This window comes from Rhinatrema bivittatum, chromosome 1 (assembly GCF_901001135.1).
Source record: "Rhinatrema bivittatum chromosome 1, aRhiBiv1.1, whole genome shotgun sequence".
NCBI classification, from domain to species: Eukaryota; Metazoa; Chordata; class Amphibia; order Gymnophiona; family Rhinatrematidae; genus Rhinatrema; species Rhinatrema bivittatum.
This window is the reverse complement of record NC_042615.1, coordinates 703,238,701-703,259,596: the sequence shown is the minus strand read 5'-3', so window position 1 is coordinate 703,259,596 and position 20,896 is coordinate 703,238,701. Positions and strand designations below refer to the sequence as shown.

The following is a 20,896-nucleotide window of genomic DNA, read 5'->3' as shown; positions in this document are numbered from 1 at the left end:
ACTCTTCTCCCTTTTCCACATACGCCCATAATTGAATACACTCACAGACACATACACACTCATTTACTTTTCTCCCTCTTCCACACGCATATGCACTCTCATTCTCTCTTCTCGCCTTGATTCTTATTAGCCACAGGAACCTCCTTTTTCCCCAGGCCGCAGGACATGTGCCCCACTTCCTCCTCCTCCTGCAGTGTCTGGCTGCTCTGCCCTTGTTTTATTTTCAGTGCGCAGCCCAGTGTTGTTGCTGCTCCTCCTGCATCTGCAGTTTTATGTTTCCCGATGGGGAGGGTAACACTCCTGCTCATCTCGCCTTTCATGTAATTTTTCTGAGGCACGGTGCTGACACTCCTCCTTCCTTGAGCCTGCACTGCTCCAGATCCTTTTTCTTCTGGCCTTCTGCAGTAGGGCACCTGGAGTTATCTTGTGTTGGCCTGGAGACCCGGCAATTTGTTCAGAATTCCGGAGTCTCCAGGCCAAATCTACAGAGTTCCCAAGTATGCCCAGAAGATGACCAAAATAAATTAGCAGTGATGCAGTTCCCTTCCATCATTCACTCCTCCTCACCCTTCCTGTACTCCATCTAATGCCCTTTCTTAACCTCTTCCCCTCTTTCAATCTCTGTATCTCTCACTCCCCAGCCCACCCCATCTCTCTCCTCTTCCAGTCCTTTTCACGTCTCCCAATTGAATCTCTGTCATCCGCTCCCTCTCACGCCATCTCCCATTGCCTCCTCTCTCTCAAACCTTCCAGCTCTCTCAAACCTCCAACCCTTTTTTCACATCTCCATTCTTTTTCCATCCCTCAGTTGAACTTCCGCCATTCCTTGTCTCTCATTCTCCAGAAGTAATCCCTCCCCACTTTATCCAACACAAAAAAAACCCTCTTGCCTCTCATCCCTTTCTTCAAATAGCCCCTCTTCCAAACATCTCACTGGCCAGAGTCAATGATAACATTTTCTTTGGGCTCTGGGCAAAAGGTGGATGATAACATTGGGAAGAGAGAGCAGGCTGATGGCAGGGGCAACATTTTTCTCTTGGATAGGGTCAGTGGTTGATGAAGGGAGGGTGGCAATGAAAATCTCCACTGGCCATAACACACAACCCTCCCCTTCTTTAATGGCTGGTCTCAAGCTGCTGCCACATGCAGATCACATCAGGCCTTGCAGCTGCCCTGATCCCTCCTTGCACAGAGCTTCCTGCAACTACAGAAACTCATGCATGGGCTGAGCCACTGCACAGCCTATGGGTGTGTGCTTATTTATAGGCCCCATGCTGACTTCCACTACTAATGCTGCTACTGCTGGCACCTAAAGAATGCTACCACTTGAGGCACTTGTAACCCCAACTGAAGGATGTATGACCCCATTTGGGGTCCCAACCCCCAGTTTGGAAAGACCTAGTGCTTTCGGTGCAAACCATGCATCATGTTACTGGTCTTTATTTGGACTACCTCCACTATCTGTATCAGTGGTGGCCAGCTCTGGTCTTCAAGAGTCACAAATAGGTCTGATTTTCAGGATATCCACAATGAAGATAGGTGAGATATATTTGCATGTACAGCCTCCATTGTATGCAAATATATCTCATGAATAGTTATTGTGGAGCTCTTGAAAACCAGGCCTGTTTGTGATTCTTGAGGATTGAAGTTGGGCACCCCCAATCTATATCCCTTCAGGAATATGGCCTCCAGAAACAGTATTCCATAGGAGATCTCACCAATGACCTCTACCGGTCTTCTCCCTATATTCCCAAGTATTTGCCTGGTTGTAGCCACTGCTTTGACTGTCTCATTACCTTGAAATAATTAGATGTGATCAATCTGAGGTCTCTGTCTTGGTGAAGAACAGTACTTCACCCCCATCACATACTGCTGTCTTGGATTTCTGAACACTAAATGCATAACACTGCACTTTTTTGCATTAATCTTAGCTGGCAATCATATGGCCTGTTATTGCAGGGGTACTAAAGCTTAAAAATATTTTTGACTGACAGTCTTTCAGAGTTTTATTGGCAACTTAATTTTTTCTTTTATTGACACACATTTTGCCATTACCATTTTATGTACACCTCACTGCAGAGATTCATCCCTTTATATACCAGAACATAATACCCAACCCCTGAGTTCTTCAATCTTATAGAGCTTAGCCCACAGTCCAGTGACACAGACCCTTCATTTCTGATGTTTTACTGACATCAAATATTAGTTTATTTTTTATTTAAAAGCATTTATCCACTGCACCCTCCCAAGATCATGGTGGCTGACAGATAAATGCAAAAGCAATGATCTATCAGTCATAACAATAAATTAATTTAAAGAGAGATAGTCTTTCAATTTAATTTCATGATTGATAGAACACATTATATTTGCTCTTTTTTTTTTATTATTTTTTACTGATGTGAAATTATTTTTATGGGCTTGTCTTTGGGTTGCTTTTTGTTGTTGTTGTTTTACTGACTGGTATTTGACAACCCTGTTTCTTAGATCACTCCTAATTTTGTCTACTCCCTCAAGAGTGTCCTCCTCCCTGTTGCAGATATTTGTGTTATCTGCAATCAGACAAACCTTTTCTAGTTGGCAGTAAGAGTACTACTCCTTCTACATGAATGTGTTGCTGAAATATCAAACCTGTATCTTTGTTTTATGAAATATAAAAAGCTCTGCCAGGTCCAGGCAGAATTCAGTGAAACAGATGGAAATGGAACTTGTTCACTGAACAAATCCATGACCGCATTGACCTGAAGCATCACAGAGTTTTCCAGGGACAAGAATAGGCCAGCATTTTCCAAAACTCAGAAGGCATAAAATGCTTAAATGCTGTAAAAGTTCTTTGTGAGGATGAAATATTTTTGATTGGCTAAGCAGCGGTATCTGAAGGAGCAGGATAACACTCCAAACATATCACCAAATAAACCTGCCCAACAGTTTTACACTAATCCAGGTCGCACATTCTGATTTAATGTATACTGTGCCTCTTTCTAACTTTACATGCACTGGAAGTCTACAGATAACGTTATACTGGATACAACTGAACTAAAAAAAAAAAAGACTGGGATGTTAGTGTCAGGAAGACCTGCTGCAGCTTTGAAATAAGTGGTCACAGCATATAAACAGGGTTCGTCTAAGACCAGATGCTTTGTTGCATTCTCTCTTCCTGCAAGAGAAGAGGGAGCTAAATCAACCTCATGCATTCAATTTAAATAGATATCCAGGAAAGTAAAGGAAATGTCAGCAGCACTTCACTGTGTACATCAAAGCAGCTAAAAATATTCTAACTCTACTTTTCAAATGGTTCTTTAAAAGAAAAATAAACCAAAACAAATACAAGTGATGAGCTAAAGGCATATAACATAATTTAGTGGTTTCCTGTTAACTACCATGTCTTTCTTTTATTTTGCTATATGATTGCACTGGGATCACCTATTAAGGCACTTTAATTTATGCATAGAAGAAAGGTTATAAAAAATGTAGTTGATTCTCCCTCATTTGCAGCCATCTTACCAAACCACTAGTTTACACTGCCTATAAACTGGTTTTATTTCACTAAATTATAGCTGGTAATGTTTGCAAATGATGTGACAAATTAAACATTGCTAGCAAGGGATCTGGCTTCTAAGCTTAACTTATTTACTCATTTTTTTTGTATCTTTCTTCTGGTGAAATGATGCGTGAATTTCTTGAAGATAATGCCAGATAAAATGGTGCTTTATTTGAAAGCAATACCACAACAGATTCATCATGTATCAGATACTGGTGGCTGTGTTTCTGAAAAGTTCCCAGGAGAAAGATTCTTCCCCCCCTCTGGCTTTTAAATTACCATCTTTACCTTTTTGAATCATGAGTCTTCAGAAATGGTTTAAAATCAATGAAATAAAAGGGGCAGATGTTTAATGGTATTTAGATGAGTTTTAAAAATCTCTTCATGCATTGTAGAATGGTTTCTTAACTCCCTACTTTAAATGCTGACTTCGGTTTCGTACGATTACTACCCACTATTTGCAGATGATATGTCTTTCCAAGATAATAGTTATTTAGCAAAATTTCTGTTAGAAATAGAATTATTCTATGATTTGTCTTTCATGGAAACAATTTTGGCAGTGAGCCTGTCTGCCTTCACAGATAAAAAATTTCAAAGTCTTAACTACAGTACAACAAGGCATGAAAATGGATTTTGGAAAGCTGGTTTGGCTCTGTGGTGCTGCCATTCAGACCACTGGGGCTCGATGAGGGCACAGAGGGCCTCCTGGCTATTGCCAGGAGGCAATAGCCAGGAGGCCCTCTGTGCCAGAGGGCCAGTACCAGAATCCAGAGAAAGCCATAGTCTGGGGGCCTCTGCTGAAGAATTGTCACTTTTCTGGCCGGCTAGATGAGAGGGGATTAAAATTTGAAGGTTAGCATCACAGTAGTTGCAAATAAAGGCTCATAGTGGTATTATCCAGTATTAATCTAGTTTCAGTTGAGCTGGAAGTGCGAAGGAGGCATAGAAAACCATGGTGCCAAAAAAAGAAAACTATATGAAAATTTGTGCACAGATTCATTTATTCATAAAACTGATTTTAAAATTTAGGATAATATTTGTCAAAGGAAAGCTTAAACAGATTTCAGAAAAGTTTATTGCTCATGATGCATTCATGACAACTGACTTTTAAGTTTCCCTTTTAAGAAGCTGAAGCATCTAGAAGCTCTATTTAAATGTTATCTTTTGCCAGACTTCAGGTTTGTTTTAACCTCGCTCACACTGAAGATCCAGAAGTTACATTTAACCCTGACCTCTGTCTAATTGTGCAGTGCTTGGAGTGCTGTTTAGCTCATGGGATCAAGCCCAAAACTCTGCTCTGCATCTGTTGCTGGACTATCCTTGGCTTATTAATATTTTAACAATGCATCACATTTACATCAGGTGCCATGGAAGTGTTTCATTGTAGTTTGTCATTGCAGTTGTTGCCAGATTGATCCTAAATCCCTTTCCTGTGTTCTTTTAGAAATAGCTCAGTTGGCTAACTATAACAGTGGCACTCCAGAAACCAATGCATCAGTTGGGGTAAGTTACTTTAATAAGAGCCACCACCGTTCTCAGCCTCAAGCAGACTGTACAGCTATACTAGAGCACTGAGCAAAATATCTGCTTTACCTCAACTACTGTCACTTTGTAGATCTGCTTTTGGGGTCCACACATTTTGAAACTCCAAATAGGGGTTTCATTGCTGACGACAACCGGGCCGTTGCAATATCGGCACACATTAAAGGGGTGCTCATGATTGAGCTCCCGCTCGCTTAATGCGCGCCGATCCTCCTCTCGGGGCACTCAAAGCTACATGCAAATGGGCTGTTGCAGTAAAAAGGAGGTGCATGGGGAAATTGCACGCCCCTAGCGCCGCCTCTGCAGCGGGCACCCGGGAGAGGTAGCTGTCAGCCACTTAGGAAAACGGGCGCTCAATTTTACAGCGTCTGTTTTCCTAACCTGTGTACAGTCACAGGTTAGGAAAATGGACACTCGCGCATCCGTTTTCCTAACCTGACTGCTGGCACACTTTTTTTATTTTTGGAACATTTCTTTTTTTTTTCCCTCTGTCTTAATATCGCCATGATGGCCTCCTCAAGAGCTGGCATTAATTTTTGAGAGTGCACTGGGGGAATTGATAATAGCCTCAACAACAAGAATTTGCATGTGATTGCCATTTCCTACACGCGCGATAGGATGCGCATTTTGAACGCACCAATCCCCGCGCATTATACTGGATACAACGACTGGACACGCATTTTGGACGCGCGTCCAAAATGCGTGTCCAGTCGCGGATTAACTTTCCACTGTAGCCAGTGGCCGGTATAGCATCGGCCTGAATGTTACTGTGTTTGCTTAAGCAATGTGATCAGTACCAACTCAAAAGCACAGTTTCACTCCGTTTCTGTTGTAGCTCCACATGTTCCCCATATTGATAGAAGCTGTGTTTTGTTGTGTTCCCCTAATTCAAGCTCCAGCATGCAGGGCTGATGTGGGATTTTTTGTCTCACCAGTCCTCAGGAGGTCAAGTGGTGTTGCACCAGCCAGCCAGCTGATACTCTTATGAATTTTGGAAATTGTTATATCCTCCTTCAGTTTCTTTGGCTCTAAGCTAAACATATGAAGTAAAATGTAGCCAATCCTTTCTGCATGGCTCTTTCTGATAGTCATAGATGTACAAGGATATTTGATGCATTTTTGTTAAATAGTTAGTTAATCCCTTCATGATATTTGCATTAAAACTGAATGAAGCAGTTCTTGATTTATATTCAGTATAACCTATTATATACCAGCAAATACCATACTTTTATTATTTTTATTCTGCACCTCATGTTTCTGAAACAGTATTTTTTGTTGCTTTAGAGATCGACTACTGCTTTAAAATTAAGAAGGAAACCATGTGAAAATGATTTTGAAACAATCAAATTGATCAGCAATGGAGCCTATGGGTGAGTTAAGCATAGGACTAAATGACACAATTTTGCTTCCATAAACTAAGTTTAGAGCTACTTATTTAGATGATGACAGAAAAAGACCATCTAGCAAAGAGAAAACTCACTTGAATAAAACTAGAAAATGTCACCTGATGTGGAAAGTAAATCCAAAATATGTGACAAAATAATTGTCATAAATGGACACTCATAAACGTGGTTGAAATACATATGGAAAAAGACCAGAGTCACTAGTCTGCCAAATTATTCCCATTCACACTGCTAAGGATATATCCCCTCTGGCAACCATTTAGTGGGATCATTTGTAAGATATCAGTCTTTATCCAAGACAAAGTTTTGTCATTATCTTCCTTTGTGGGAAGATGAGCATAAAGATCTCCCAGCACCTCGCCCTTCTCATAGCTAACCACAAAGCTTTTAAGTATGCATTGTTTAAAGTTAATTTGATACAACCTGAGGAAGTGTATCTGATTGTGCATTTCTGTGCTAGAACATGTAATATGCAGAGGATAATTAAACCTTTTACAATAGGTGAACTATCTGTAACTAGTCAATAAATGTCTCTGGTAATTTGGGTTGCCTTACACAGAACTGCTAGTTGTTGTGCCAGAGATTAAATTAAGAATTAATAAGGGATTTAAGGAACATTGGAAATGTGTACTTTGAAGAATTGTAAAAAGAAATCTAGTTAAAATACTGTTTGGAGAATGTAGTGAAGTATATTGTATGCAAAGGGAATTGTACACTGTTTCCTAAAAATGAACACATTTTATGACAGAGTATTTTCTGTATGACATAACTAGGGACCTTAGTTTTCAGTTTTTATTTTATTGTTCCCCAGGAATTTATCAGTGTTTTATTAAAACTAACAAAAACAGGAAAAAAATCAGTGGAAAAAAATGATTTTATTTCCCCCTTAAGTTTACCCATTTTTGTTCATTATAATAAACATTGATAAATTCCTGAGGTAAAATATAATATAAATTGAAAATGAAAGTCCCTAAAGATAACATACATTGTAACAAAAGTAGATGACAGTAGATAAAGACCAATTGGCCCATCTCTGCGTAGCTGTTTTGATTTTTGCTGCTAGAGGTATATCCCGGTTGCCAGCTGTAAGAGCTTTGACTACTTGTAGGATATTGCTCCTTATCCAAGACATTTTGTTTTAACTGTTCTCCTGGATAGATGAGCATGCAAGTCAACATAGTTCAAAAAACACCCAGGCTCTTCCACCCTCACAGGCCGATGCATAATCTGGGTGTTAAGAAACCTTGTGCTGGTTTTCAGTGCACATTTTTAACGCCCAGTTTTGTTTTTTTTTAAAACTCAAGATGCAGTAAGCTAATGCTATGCTAATGCATCAGGCGTTAAATAATTAAATGCACCTAAACTTTATAATGTCTGTTCAGCACTGGCTTAACGCACATTTTAACTCAGGAAGGAGAGTGGAGGCATTCCTGTCAGGCTATCTAGTAAGTGGAGCATCTGCTGACACCACTTAACTAGATAAATACGGATTTATCCGGCTATAAGTTAGTACTTATCAGGCTCTGGTCACTGCTACTTAGCTGGATAAAGTACATAGCCAGCTAAGTAGCAGCAAACTGTAGCAGATAGATGGATAAATCAGTAATTATCCGATTAAGTAGCAGCATTTACCCAGAGAGATCCGAACATTTTTTTTTTTAACTTTTCAAACCTTTTTTCCTACTTTTTTCATTGCACAGGAAACTTAGCTCCAGCTCTGACCCTGAAGTTTCCAGCACTAAAAAAAATAATAATAATAATAAAAAAAGGTGCACTGGCCAGATGAGTCACTCTGCATTGGGGACTACTGCTTAATGACCTCATTTGCATGAGATTTCCATGCAAGGGCGTTAAGCAGTACTCCCATTTAGGAGCACACATTTTCTGCATGCAAAATTCCTTGCAGGAAGTTCTAAGCCCAGAAAATGCATGTTTGAATGCAGGCAGGACGTGCACTCATCTGAACACACCTTTCTGCACTGGCCTGTCAGTGCCTTGCCACCAAGATTTGTAAGGGTTTAAACTGCTTCTAAAACTAATGAGATTGTTGCTTGAAACATCCAGCCACTATGTGCTCTATGTTGCAAATACAAAACATGGAAACTTAAAGTATGTTTAAGCTAAATTTTTTGTCCTGGTGCTCCAATTCTGCATCTATTTTGTATCCTTTGAATCCCTTAACTCATGCCTGTAGAGTTAGAGTATTGCCCCTGTGTTTGTTTTTAATGTCTGAATCTGGCAGGTTCTTCCTAGGGACCCAGATTGGCTATTGTCTGAAACAGATATCTGGACTTGATGGACCTTTGATCTTTCCCAGCATGATGCATCTTATGCTCTTAGGGGCAGACTTTAAAACCTGCATGCGTGGCCTACATTTGTGCGCGCTACCCGGTGCGCACAAATGTACGCCCGATTTTATAACATGCACGCGCAGCCGCGCGCATGTTATAAAATCCAGGGTTGGCGCACGCAAGGGGGTGCACACTAGTACAACTTGCGCGCGCCGAGCCCTAGGGGAGCCCTGATGGCTTTCCCCGTTCCCTCTGGCTCCCGCACCTTCCCGTTCCTTCCCCTATCTAACCCGGCTCCCTTTATTTTGTTATTTACGCCTGCCTATGCGCGCCGGCCGAGCCGCTGTACCGGAGGCCTCGGTCCCGCCCCCACCCCTTTCACAAAGCCCTGGGACATACGCGCGTCACCGGGCCTATGCAAAATAGGCTCAGCACGCACAGGAGCGGTTACGCGCGTAAATCCTGAGGATTTACGCGCGTAACCTTTCAAAATCCGCCCCTTAACGGGTAATTTTCAAACATGCGGGATTTGTACCCGTAAAATCGGCATATACAAGCATAAATAGCCTCCGTGCACAGCAAGCACATTTTCAGAAGTGGCGTGAATACAAGCGTACTGTTGCTGCCACTTGGAAAAGTATGCACATAAAAGAGGTTGTTTCAAGTGTGTTGCGGGGTGGAAGTTGAAGTTTTATGTATTTTATAAACATAGTACATGCATGCATCATCAAACCTGTACCTATGATTTTTCCAGTGTCATCTTTGGATTTAGCATTGAATTTGGCTAGTTTGAAGTATTTGAGGAAAAGCTGCATATTTTGAGCATCTGCTTCTAGGGATCAGCTGTTGAGAACACCTATCAAAGTGGTTCCCAGACTGGGAGGCCCTCAAGGGGTAACATAGATGGATGCATCATGCAAGAGAGGGCTCACAAAGGGGCAGATTTTTATTTTTATGCGCGCGGGATACATTTGTGTACGCTACCCAGTGCGCACAAATGTACACCCGATTTTAAAATATGCGCGCGCTGCTGCATGCATGTTATAAAATCCAGGGTCGGCGCACGCAAGGGGTCCACACTTGTGCACCTTGCGCGCGCCGAGCCCTAGGGGAGGCCCAATGGCTTTCCCCTCCAAGGCCGCTCCGACATCGGCGTGGCCTCAGAGGGAACTTTTTTTTCGGCTCCCCCACCTTCTCCTCTCTTCCCCTATCTAACCCTCCCAGCCAGCCCTACCTACATCCCCCCCCCCCCCTACCTTTTGTTGTCAAAGTTACACCTGCTGGCGCGCAAACCTCTGGCACGGCTGCTGTGCCAGAGGACTCAGGACCACCCCTGGACTGCCGCCCCGGCCCCACCCCCCCAGACTGCCCATTTTTGAAAGCCCCGAGACATACGCGTGCCGCCGAGCCTATGCAAAATAGGCTCGGCGTGCGCAGGGGTAGGTTTTCGGGGGTTAAGCGTGTATATAACACGCGTAGCCCTTTGAAAATCTTCCCCAAAATGTTTGATTTGACATAACTTTAATTGTAGTACATTGAACTTCGTTTGAAAAACAGTAGTTTTACTTTTTTTTTTTTTTTTAATTATTTTTTGGGAAAGGGAGGAAAGATGTACTAAAAGTATTATGGAGAAGAAAAAGGATCACGACCAATAGCTTTTGAGAAACACTGACCTAAAAGATACAGCAACAAAATATTTATTCCACATATACCTATCAAATTTACTTAATAAAACCATCTCCAATAGAGACTGGAAAAGTTCATCCCAGATATTTAATTGACAATTTCACTGTTGCACAAAAATAAAGATTAACAAATAAAAGCAAAAAATATATATTAAGGTGATGCCTTTTTATTTCACTAACCTAATTAATTTCTTGACTAGCTTGTGGGTGCTAATTTTCCCTGCCTGAGGTCAGACTAGAATGAGCAAAAGATGACATTATCAGAAAATATAAGTTTAACTCTTGTCCTGTTTGAAACAGTATATCATACATGTTTTCCTTCCGGAAGGACAATTTAGTTTACAGTCTGTGCTGAGGTGGCCAACCTCCAGTCCTGGAAAGCTACAAACAGGCCAGTTTTTCAGGTTAGCCACAATGAATATGCATGAGACAATGCAGACAACGGATATCCTATTTGTGGCTCTTGAGGACCGGAATTGGCCATCCCTGGTCTGTGCATATGATTACCATTGTTTGACTACATAACATGCTGATGAGTAGGATAAAAAAAAACACTTTGGGTATGAAATAAGGTCTTTTTTTTCCTTGCCATATGGTGCTTATGCACACAGTTTTAATGAAGCAGAAAAGCCCAAATTGTCTGATTAGAGGCATATATAATGGTACAACATGCAGGTAACACATGTATTAATAAAACTTTTGAAGTGGCCTCTAGGTGCTTGGATAGGACATATTGTCACTGCACTTTGTTACTGATTTCCACAGAGTTTACAACAGTAAGCTAATTAAGCGTTAAGACAGGACAGGGAGTAATTTATTGCATGTCACCATTACAACATACATGGGATACATTACAACACTTGAGGCTTGAACTGACTGACTAAGACACCTGCGAAGAGCTGTACTGGCTAAGAGTAAAGCAAAACCCAGAAATGCTATCATCATTGGGGTAATTTAATTCAACTTGATTTTATTTCTTTTTGAAGTTTTTTATTTAATTTTAATTTATTTTTTTTTTTTGGGGGGGGGGGGGGTAGTTGTGATGTGGTATTGAAGGCATCACAGCACAAGTAGGACAGCACAAGTGAAACTTCATCAGCTGGTCCAGCTGGTGCTTTCAGCACTCACTATCTTGAGGCATCATTATAGGTCAAGTTTATTGTATGTAGCTCTGCAGAATGGTTTCTTGACAATGTGTGCCTGGTAAATCATTGACTGTGACTAGATACAACAGTCTGATCTGTAGGCTTAAAGGGCAACAAGCTGCGATGTGAGCACCTGAGCATAGTTTAGACTTGCAAGGAAATATAATTAAGCCATCATTTCTGTTGCGTCTATGGATACCCAGCAATAAAGAGAGTCATGAGTGTTTATTACCGGGCTGAACAACTGCAAGCCATTAAACGAGAAACAGATATTGCAGTGCTACATGGGTTTTTTACTCCGGCTCAGGAGTTATTTTCCAGTTTGTTAATTTTGTAAAGTAACTTAAATGCTTGGCAGGCCTGCCTGTGCGTCACTGATGGTTTTTATATATGTAATTATGGAGGTAGCGATGTCATCTCAGGCTCATAACACTGGACCTTTATGGCACAATTAATTGAATTTTGCAACGGAAATAATTGAAATTTCTTCCTTAATGCTGAGCTGAAGAAATTATTAAAAAAAAACAAAACAAAAAAACAACAGTATTGTACGCTGTACTCTGATGTGCCTGTTTTCTTTAGTGTTTTGTGCATTTTATGATGATTTAAAAAAGTAGTATGTAGTTGGCTGGCTGTGATTGCTGGTTGGAGCACAGTTGAAGTTTGTCAGATGTGAAATTCTTTGATTAGTTATAATAGGAACCATTTATTATCAGAAAGTTTGAGTAAATATTGTAGCTGAATTCAGCTTTATAATTGGCTAAGTAAACTAATTTGTAGCGTAATTAAATGGCTGTATAGTAGATGAGGTATAGCAGACATTTGGGAATCACTGGGAATATACAAGAAGTTAAACAAGCTGTGAATCAGTAAGCACTAAGGATGCAAGCCAGCTCTTAATTGATTCACAATCTGTTTGGCTCCAACTTTTATGCAGCAAACCAAAACTTTATTTTCTGTTTGTGATTTCAAAATGTTATAATCTTAGGCGTTTGCTTTTATTGTAAATGAACAATATAACTAAGCTGTTAACTCCAGCCCACTGGCATAACCAGTTCCCTTGCCAGCTGAAAGCTTAAGAAATGGCAAGGTTCAGTTAATTCTGTGGCCGAATGAACTGATGGGCGTTGATGATCTACTGTTTCACCATGCAGTGATACGATACGCATTTAAGGAAGCCAAGAATGTGTTCCATTACCTAAGGGGGAGGGGGAGAAACGGTAAACAGAGGCTTGGAAAGCAGGTTGGCCAAAATGCAAACTCCAACTCATCTATTCTTGCTTGTAGTTCATATTTCACATTGCTTTATTTTTTCTACCCTATTCAGTTGAGAGCTTTACAACTTATTTCTGCAACCGAGCATCCTTTCTTTCTCTCCTCACAATTCACTTCTTGGGCTTTGCCATTTTCTTATCCTAAGATCCATGGTTAGTACCATGCTTGGGCAATTATTACTCTGCAAAACTTTTATTTAAAAAAATAAAACTTCCAAAAATATTTTGGATATCGCCATGTTGCTCTCCAGAAGAATCCTATACAAGAATATAGCTCAGTACTTGTAGAAGCGTGGCCCTTTTTGTGAACGTTCACTAAATCAGACTGACAGCGTTCTGTACTCTTTGATCGTGGGTAAATGGAGTTTTAGAAAAGGATAATTGACAAGCAAGAGGAATTAAAAGCCTCCAGGAAGAGTTAATATGTGTTGCTAAGTAAATAAATGTTCAATTACTCAGTAATAACTTTATTAAACTTAGAAAAAAAATCAGAGAATTAATGATGTGGCTATAATTTGTGCTTTGTTATTATCGAAGGTGGATGGCTCTTAGAATCCCAAAATTATAGTTTAGGTGGGAAATTAACTCTTATTTCTTGTTCATTTGAGAAGGATGTTAAACAATATGTAGAGCCCTTGAAACAAGCATGAGTTCCTTAATTGCTACAGCATCCCAAAATATACCAACTTTATTTTACAAACCAGAGATATCAGTAGTATACCTTTCAGCATTTACAATAGATTCCAAAAACCAGGCCTTCTAGCACCAAGCTAAGCAGCATCTCCCCTAAGTGATCTTCTGGGATTTCTCTGTTTTATTTCAGCCTGTGCTACTCTCCATTCCTACTGCTCCACCCAAGCATGCTGTGAATGCTGCCTCTGTTTCATACTGGCTGGCCTGAGAAGCCAAGCTCAGAAACAGAATCCAGATCTTCTGCCTGGCAGTGTGCACCACTACCACACCACTAGTGCCAGATTGCCTCTTTCTAGACTCTTTGCTGGTCTTTCATCAAATTGCAATGGGCAATAACTCCCCAACACATGCGATAACTATCGCATCATGATTTGAAAATGTAAATTAGGGAAAGGGGAGAAGTTTGGGCAAGGTTTAGGTACATTAGGGGCCTGTAGCACCGCAGGCGACAATTTATCACACATTATCGACCTCAGTAGCGCCGGAAATAGCTACAGCTATTTCATTGGTGCTACGGGGGCAATAGTGTGCAGCGCAGTCATAACTGCAGCGGGTAGAAACATCCCGCCATAATGTGGCCGCTTGCTTACTATCGCCCCCACTCCCTCCTCATTCCACTATAATCTGGGGATTTGCTAGCTCTTTGGATCTTATTCTTATATCATTGTTCTTTTTTGGCTCAGTTAATTTTACTAAAATTTTTAGACTGTTTTGAATGAAAAGTTGTGTATCTTTATTAAGACCACACAATCTCTTTCCAAACATCTTTCCCAGAGTTTATTTTTTAGACCTTTGTTATATTCATGCCTACAGGGTGTTCTGGTAAGAATCTTCACGCCATGAGAGTAAGAGTAGTTGAGTATTTTAGGTCTGTTTTATGTCATTTGTCAGAAGACTCTTAATGTTTTAAAGCTGTAATCTACTTAGTATGCTTTGGCTCTGGAATAGGTGAAGTATTACAAATTTTAAAATAAACAAATTTTAAATACATTTTTAAAACTTTTTGTCACAAATACTTCTCAGGAAGGAAATACAAATTAGAATGGATAGGAGGCATTTGAATGATTTTAATTAACTGATGACAGACGTTTCTAAAATCCTTTTGATAGTTCAACTACTTTGTGTTCACTTATCCCAGTATGAATGCTTGCAAATTCTTTAGTGCTAATTTCCTTTTAGAACTCTGATTGCTTTCTTACAGCTCCGATTCTGATGATGTGTCAGCGTGCTAAATGTATAGACTGTACATATCAAGAGGAATAGGTAGGACTTGCTCTTGTTTTACTCCATTGCCTGCATGGAGATGTCATCCTGTTTATTATAAAAATCAACAGAAAAATCAGAACATCTCCATGCATTCAGTGAGACAAAATAAAAGAACTGGCTCAACTTGCCCCCCCCCCCCCCCTCCCAGCATAGTACTATGTGCTCACCCTGTACACCACTCAGCTCTTTCACAGGGCCCATCCCTGCAAACTACTTTCTAGGATATCAGTGACGACTTTGGGCCTGATAGTCAGAAACGTCTAGGAACCTAACTTTAGAAATTAAAAATTGCCAGCTCTGGGGAGTCATGTGATGTGATGTGAACCAGGAAGGACATGCTCAGCCTGGCTCCAGGTGTCAACGCCTGATTTTCTTTGTTATCGAAGGCTTCTGGTTTATATCGAGGGAAACAAACCTAAGGCAGGACCTCGCATATGAACATCGATCACTACATGAATAAATCTCCTTTGGGGCATGCCCACTAAGCTGTCAAAAAAGATAAGGAAAAACTCAGAATCGGCGAAGACAAAATGGCCACAGCAGCAGAGAAAAATTCTCAAGGCCTAAACAAAGATAATATGGTTAACACCATCACAGCAGCAATAACCAGTAAATTGGATACAATTTTGAAGCAAATTACTGCTTTAAAATCCTCGCTTAGATGATCTTGGCCTTCGGCTTAAATTTTTAGAAAATCACATGTCTATTGCAGAAGATGATGCATTGACAGCAGAAAAAAAATCCATAAGTTGGAACAGTTAGTAACAGTGCATGAAGACAAGATTGATGAATTAGAGAAAAGATTGCGTCAAAACAACCTCTGCTTTATAGGTTTCCTGGAATCGATAGAAGAGTACAAGCTGGCCGAATTATGCACTGAGTAACTCCCGGAGCCTATGGGCCTTGCTGACCAGCTACGTGCGCTAAAGATAGAGGGCTGGATTTTCAAAGTCCTACACGCGCCGGGCCTAAAGCCCTGGGACGTGTCTAAGTCCCGGAGCTTCGAAAAAGGGGTAGGGCGGGGCCAGTGGCCTCCGGCACAGCAGCCATTTGCCGCTGTGTTGGAGGATCACGTGCCAGCAGGCTGCCAGTGCATGCAACTTGCACCTGCCCAGAGGCAGGTGCAAGAGGTAGGATAAAGGTGGGGGAGGAGGGTTAGAATAAGGCTAGTGGGCGAAAAGTTTAGGGGAAGGGGTGGGAAGGATAGAGTAGGGGTTAGGAAGTTCCCTCCGAGGCCGCTGGGAGAGAACGGGTGAAGATCGCAGGCGTCGGCACGCACAGGGTGCATGTGCACCCTGTTGCGCGTGCCAAGCCCCGATTTTATAACATGCACGCACCTGCACGTGCATGTTATAAAATCAGGCGTCCATGTGCGCGTGCTGGGTAGCGCGCACACATGTACGCCCGCGCGCTTCTTTTAAAATCTACCCCAGAATAAGGATACAGACTGGGAGCAAAATCTTCACAGGAACAACGTTCGTGCATTGTGACAGCCCGAATCTTCAATTTTGTGGCCAAACAAGCAAATCTGGCAAGCCACTCACAAGGTGGCAATGTTAAAATATAATAATTCACTTTAAAAATCTTCCAAGATTTTTCTTTTCAGGTAGCAGTGAAGAGGAGAGAATTTGGTCTGTTGTGTGCCCAGCTTGCAACGAAGCAAGTAAGGTTTGCACTTCGATTCCCTGCCAAATTGCAAGTTTGGCAGAATGGCCAAACACACGTGTTTGATAAATTGCCTGAAAAACAGAACTATATTGCCAATGTGTTCATGCTGTGGATAAGTGAACTGGCAAGGAATGTTGGTGGCAGGAGACTTGCACTGTATCTCTAGCCTTATTGAGAGTGATTTTTCAAGTGCTTGAATTGCGTGCATACTGATTACATATCTGGAGCTCATCTGTGATTTCAGTCAGTGGTTCACTACGTGACTTTACTCTAGTTGATGTGATTTTTGTTTAAAACTTTCTTTAGTTATGCCTTTTCATTGGCCATAGTTCCTGGAGTGGTATCCGGAAATAGTTGTTGGGGAACACATCTTGCAGCCATCTGATGATCATTTGAAGATGGACTCGAGTAACAGTAAATGCTTCTGACACTTGATTACTGTATTGCAAGTCTGACAGTAGAAGTTATACAGCCAGACCTAGAGGATGAATGGAGAGTGCAACTGTTGTTGGTTCTGGGCATTTGTGATTCCTTTTGTTAAATTGAGACTATTTACAGAAAATAGTATATGCCTCTAAATCTTTCCTTTTACTGATAATTTGATGAGGTTGACACCTGATCACATAGATTTGTCTCCGGCTCTCTCTATGGAGAGCAATGGGTTGCCTTGGAGGGGTGAAATATGTGACTGGGGGGGAAATAGAGGAGGAGGGTTTGGGATATGGGGTAGGGCAAAAATAGAATACAAGGAGGGAAAGAAACAGGAAGAGAGAGAGATTTTTAGTCTGGTACACCAGCCTTTTATTTGTTTTCATAATGGGTGATGGTATGCATTTTTCTTGGTTAGGTCTGGTTTCCCAAAGTAACAAACAGGAAATAATTATCTTACAAAAAAAGATAGGACACTAAAGGTACATTGCCTTCCCATGACCATATTTGTAGTGATACGTTGGTCAGCACATCAATGGAGTCGTTTTTCTTTTCTTTTTTTCATCATTTTTCATTCTTGGGGATAGGTTAGGTAGAACACTGGAGGTTCCTTATGGGCCCTAAAGGGACATATATGACATGGAATGCTGCAGGGCTGGGAACCCATATAAAGAGAGAAGTAATCTCTCACTGCCTTAGGTCTCATGGTGTCCTCCTACAGGAGACTCGTATGAAAGATGGAGAGCATATCAAATTAAAGAACAAAAAAGTTTTAACCAAGTGTTCTTTTCCTCAGGAACGCACAAGCATATTGGAGTGGTTATTTTAATCCACAAGTCAGTATCCTTTTTACTTGATAAGCAGAAGGTCGAATCATATTGGTTAAAGGGTTTTATTTGGGAAATCTGTAATTTTAGCATCAGTCTATGCCCCAAACAAATATGACCATAATTTTTTTACTACATTAGTAACTCATATTTCTGCTTTGGGATCCGTGCTGGTAATTCTAGGTGGGGATTTTAAATGTGTACATGACCCACAGTTGGATAAATGTTCAGTTTCCATGATCAGCAGGTTGGGGAAAGGGAAAGGTATTCAATTTCTCTGTTAAATATTGTCATTATTAGATATTTGGAGAATTCTTCACTTTGAAGAATGGGATTATACCCACTATGCTAGGGCCCATCCTGCTAAATCATGGATCGATTATATCTTTGTCTCTGAGTCTTTGTTTATCGAAGTTGAAAAAGCTGAAATAGGGAATTTAGTGATTTCTGACGACTGCCTGGTATTTTGCTCAATGGGAAACATCCAGGGTCAGACTCTTTATTCCAGTGGAAAATGCCAGAATGGTTATATAAGGAGCCCAATTTTAAACAGTTTTTATAGGAGAAATGGCAATCATTTGACTAATTTAAAAAACAGCATAAGGATACTCCAGTTCTTTTTTGGAAAACAGCAAAAGCCTTGTTGCTTAAATTTACAATAGCTAAGAGATGTCAGAGAAATAAACAGCTCCTAGACCTTGAAAAAAAAATGGCGCATTATAAATCTCAATGGAATAGATTCAATTCTGAAGTTTGGGAGCTTAGATTTAGAAATGCTCAAACTATTTTGAACAACTTGCTGCACCAAAAAACAACTGTTTATTTTTAAACATAAATTATTCTTATATGGGAATAGACCAGGACAATTGGTAGGTAATTTGATAAAAGTCCATGTCCACTCCAAATTTATAAGTCATATCAAAAGACAAGACTGTTCCTTTGCCATGTCTGCTTCAGATGTAGGGGACATCTTTAAAGTTTTTTTTATCAAAAGCTATACAGTCAGGAGCCACCCAATTTAGAAAATCAAAGGGAGTTTCTTACTGGTTTAAAGTTCCCACACTCACCAAGTTATAATTAACCAAACTGAACCAACCAATTTCTATGCAAGAAGTTCTCCTTTTACTGATAAAAAAAACTTGAAATTACATAAATCATCAGGCCCTGATGGTTTGAACTCTTTGTTTTACAAATCACTTCAAAACTTAGTGTCTTCAATTTTGGATGAGCTTTTCAACCATATGGTGGCAAATAATGTGATCCCAGAAACGACAGTAGCAGCTATTACAATTTTGCCAAAACCAGGCAGGAATCAGGCAGATCCAGATTCCTACAGACTGAAATCATTACTATATCAGGATGTAAAGATTTATGCAAAACTTTTAGCCAACAGACTTAAATATATTATTCCAGATTTAATATCCCCTGAACAGATAGATTTTGTATTTGGCAGAAAGTCTATGGCTAACATCAGGTGTTTACTGGTGGCCTTAGAAACGCCATTCTTCTCGGATACTAGATCCATTAATGGTAAGCTTTGATGGAGAAAAAGTTTTTGATAGGGTGGCATGGGTTTTTTTATTTGATTCCTTGGTGAAATTTGACTTTGCGAGCTCAATTCTTACTGCCATTAAACTTTTATATAAGGACCCTAAAGCCTTTATTTGTGTTAATGGATCCACCCCCAATATCTTTGGATTAAGTAGAGGCACCAGACAAGGATGCCCTTTATCCCCACTTCTTTTTATTCTTTCCCTAGAGCCCTTGGTATGTAAAATTAAGCGTGAGGTCAATATCAAAGGTATACAAATAGGGTGTCATGAGCTGAAATTGATGTTTTTGCTGATGATATGTTAATGATGTTAGCAATTGCTCATACAAAACTTCCCTTAGTGCTAGACTTTATACATGTATTTGGAACCTTTTCTGGTTTAAAGTTAAACCTATCTAAATTCGAGGCTATAGACATTGTTGGCCATTTACAAGGCAAATGGCAATATTTCCCATTAATATGAGCAAAAGAAACGATTAAATATCTGGGATTCAAAGTCCACCGAGACACAAAGAAATGATATCAATATAACATTGTACCCCGTGTGCAGGATTTTAGGAAGAAATTGAGTAGCTGGAAGCATTGTCCACTTTTGCTAACTGAACGAGTGGTATTGGTTAAAATGATACTAATTTCTAAATTATTATATGTTTTATAAATGGTACCGTTCTTATTAAAAAAAAAAAAAAAAAAAAAGACATGCATAATTCAAAAATTATGCACCCAATTTTTTTGGAACTTTAAACGCACGAGATTGAAATTCACTAGTTTAATGGTGCCCAAGGAGGATGGGGGATTGGGATTCTCAAATATTCCATGTTAGACCTATTCCTATTGGAATGGAAGTCGATGCAGACAGCATCTCAGAAACATCAAGTATTAAACCAGCAAACATGGGCCTCCTTTTTGAAGTCATTACTTTATGTGAAAAACAGGATTAAAGTGTGACCACCAGGTTTTATTTATTTCTTTGAACTCTAAACTGTCCTCGTGCTTTGGAATATATGACATATAGTGGGGGTGGGGGGGTTGGCAACGTTTTATGCTTAAAGCTGAAAACTTCAATAAAAAGTATTAAAAAAATAAAATTGCCAGCTCTGAATAGCTAAATTAAGGAATCTTAAACCACAAGTCATTTAAATGTAGGAATCTTAAAAGGAGCAGGGCCAAGTTGGGGGATGAATTTTGGTGCTAAGCACTGATTTCCAGCTTTGGGGGCCTAACTTAGGAGCCTTACCTTAGGTCATCCTTATACCTCGCCTGTCTTTAGGTGCCTCAGTTTAAGCCACCTAAAGTCAGGTGTCTATATTCAGGAAAAGAATTTAGGCACCTATATTTGTTGAATGCATGGAACTTTATTGAGTGCTCAGTCCTCTTCTGAATATTTGGATCTTAATTCCTATGCAATTGTTCAGTTTTTTTATCTTAATATACCACCTTTCACAAAATATATCTAGGTGGTTTACATGACCTACATAGTAATTAAATAAAATAAAACCATAAGCATATAAGAAATACAAAATAAAATACAGGGTGAAATAAAATAAGTCAATTTAAAATAAACTTTAGCGCGCATGATAGGG

General features: G+C 40.1%; 1 protein-coding gene across 6 annotated transcripts in view; it reads left to right on the top strand.

Moving 5' to 3' along the window:
• MAST4 (microtubule associated serine/threonine kinase family member 4) overlaps positions 1-20,896 on the top strand; it is a 963,205-nt gene that overhangs the window by 858,862 nt on the left and 83,447 nt on the right. For all 6 annotated transcript variants that reach the window (XM_029575919.1, XM_029575908.1, XM_029575928.1 and 3 more), the window contains 2 exons: positions 4,983-5,041; positions 6,365-6,450. In XM_029575919.1, the coding sequence (XP_029431779.1) occupies positions 4,983-5,041; positions 6,365-6,450 (145 nt within the window). The remainder of the gene's footprint in view (positions 1-4,982; positions 5,042-6,364; positions 6,451-20,896) is intronic.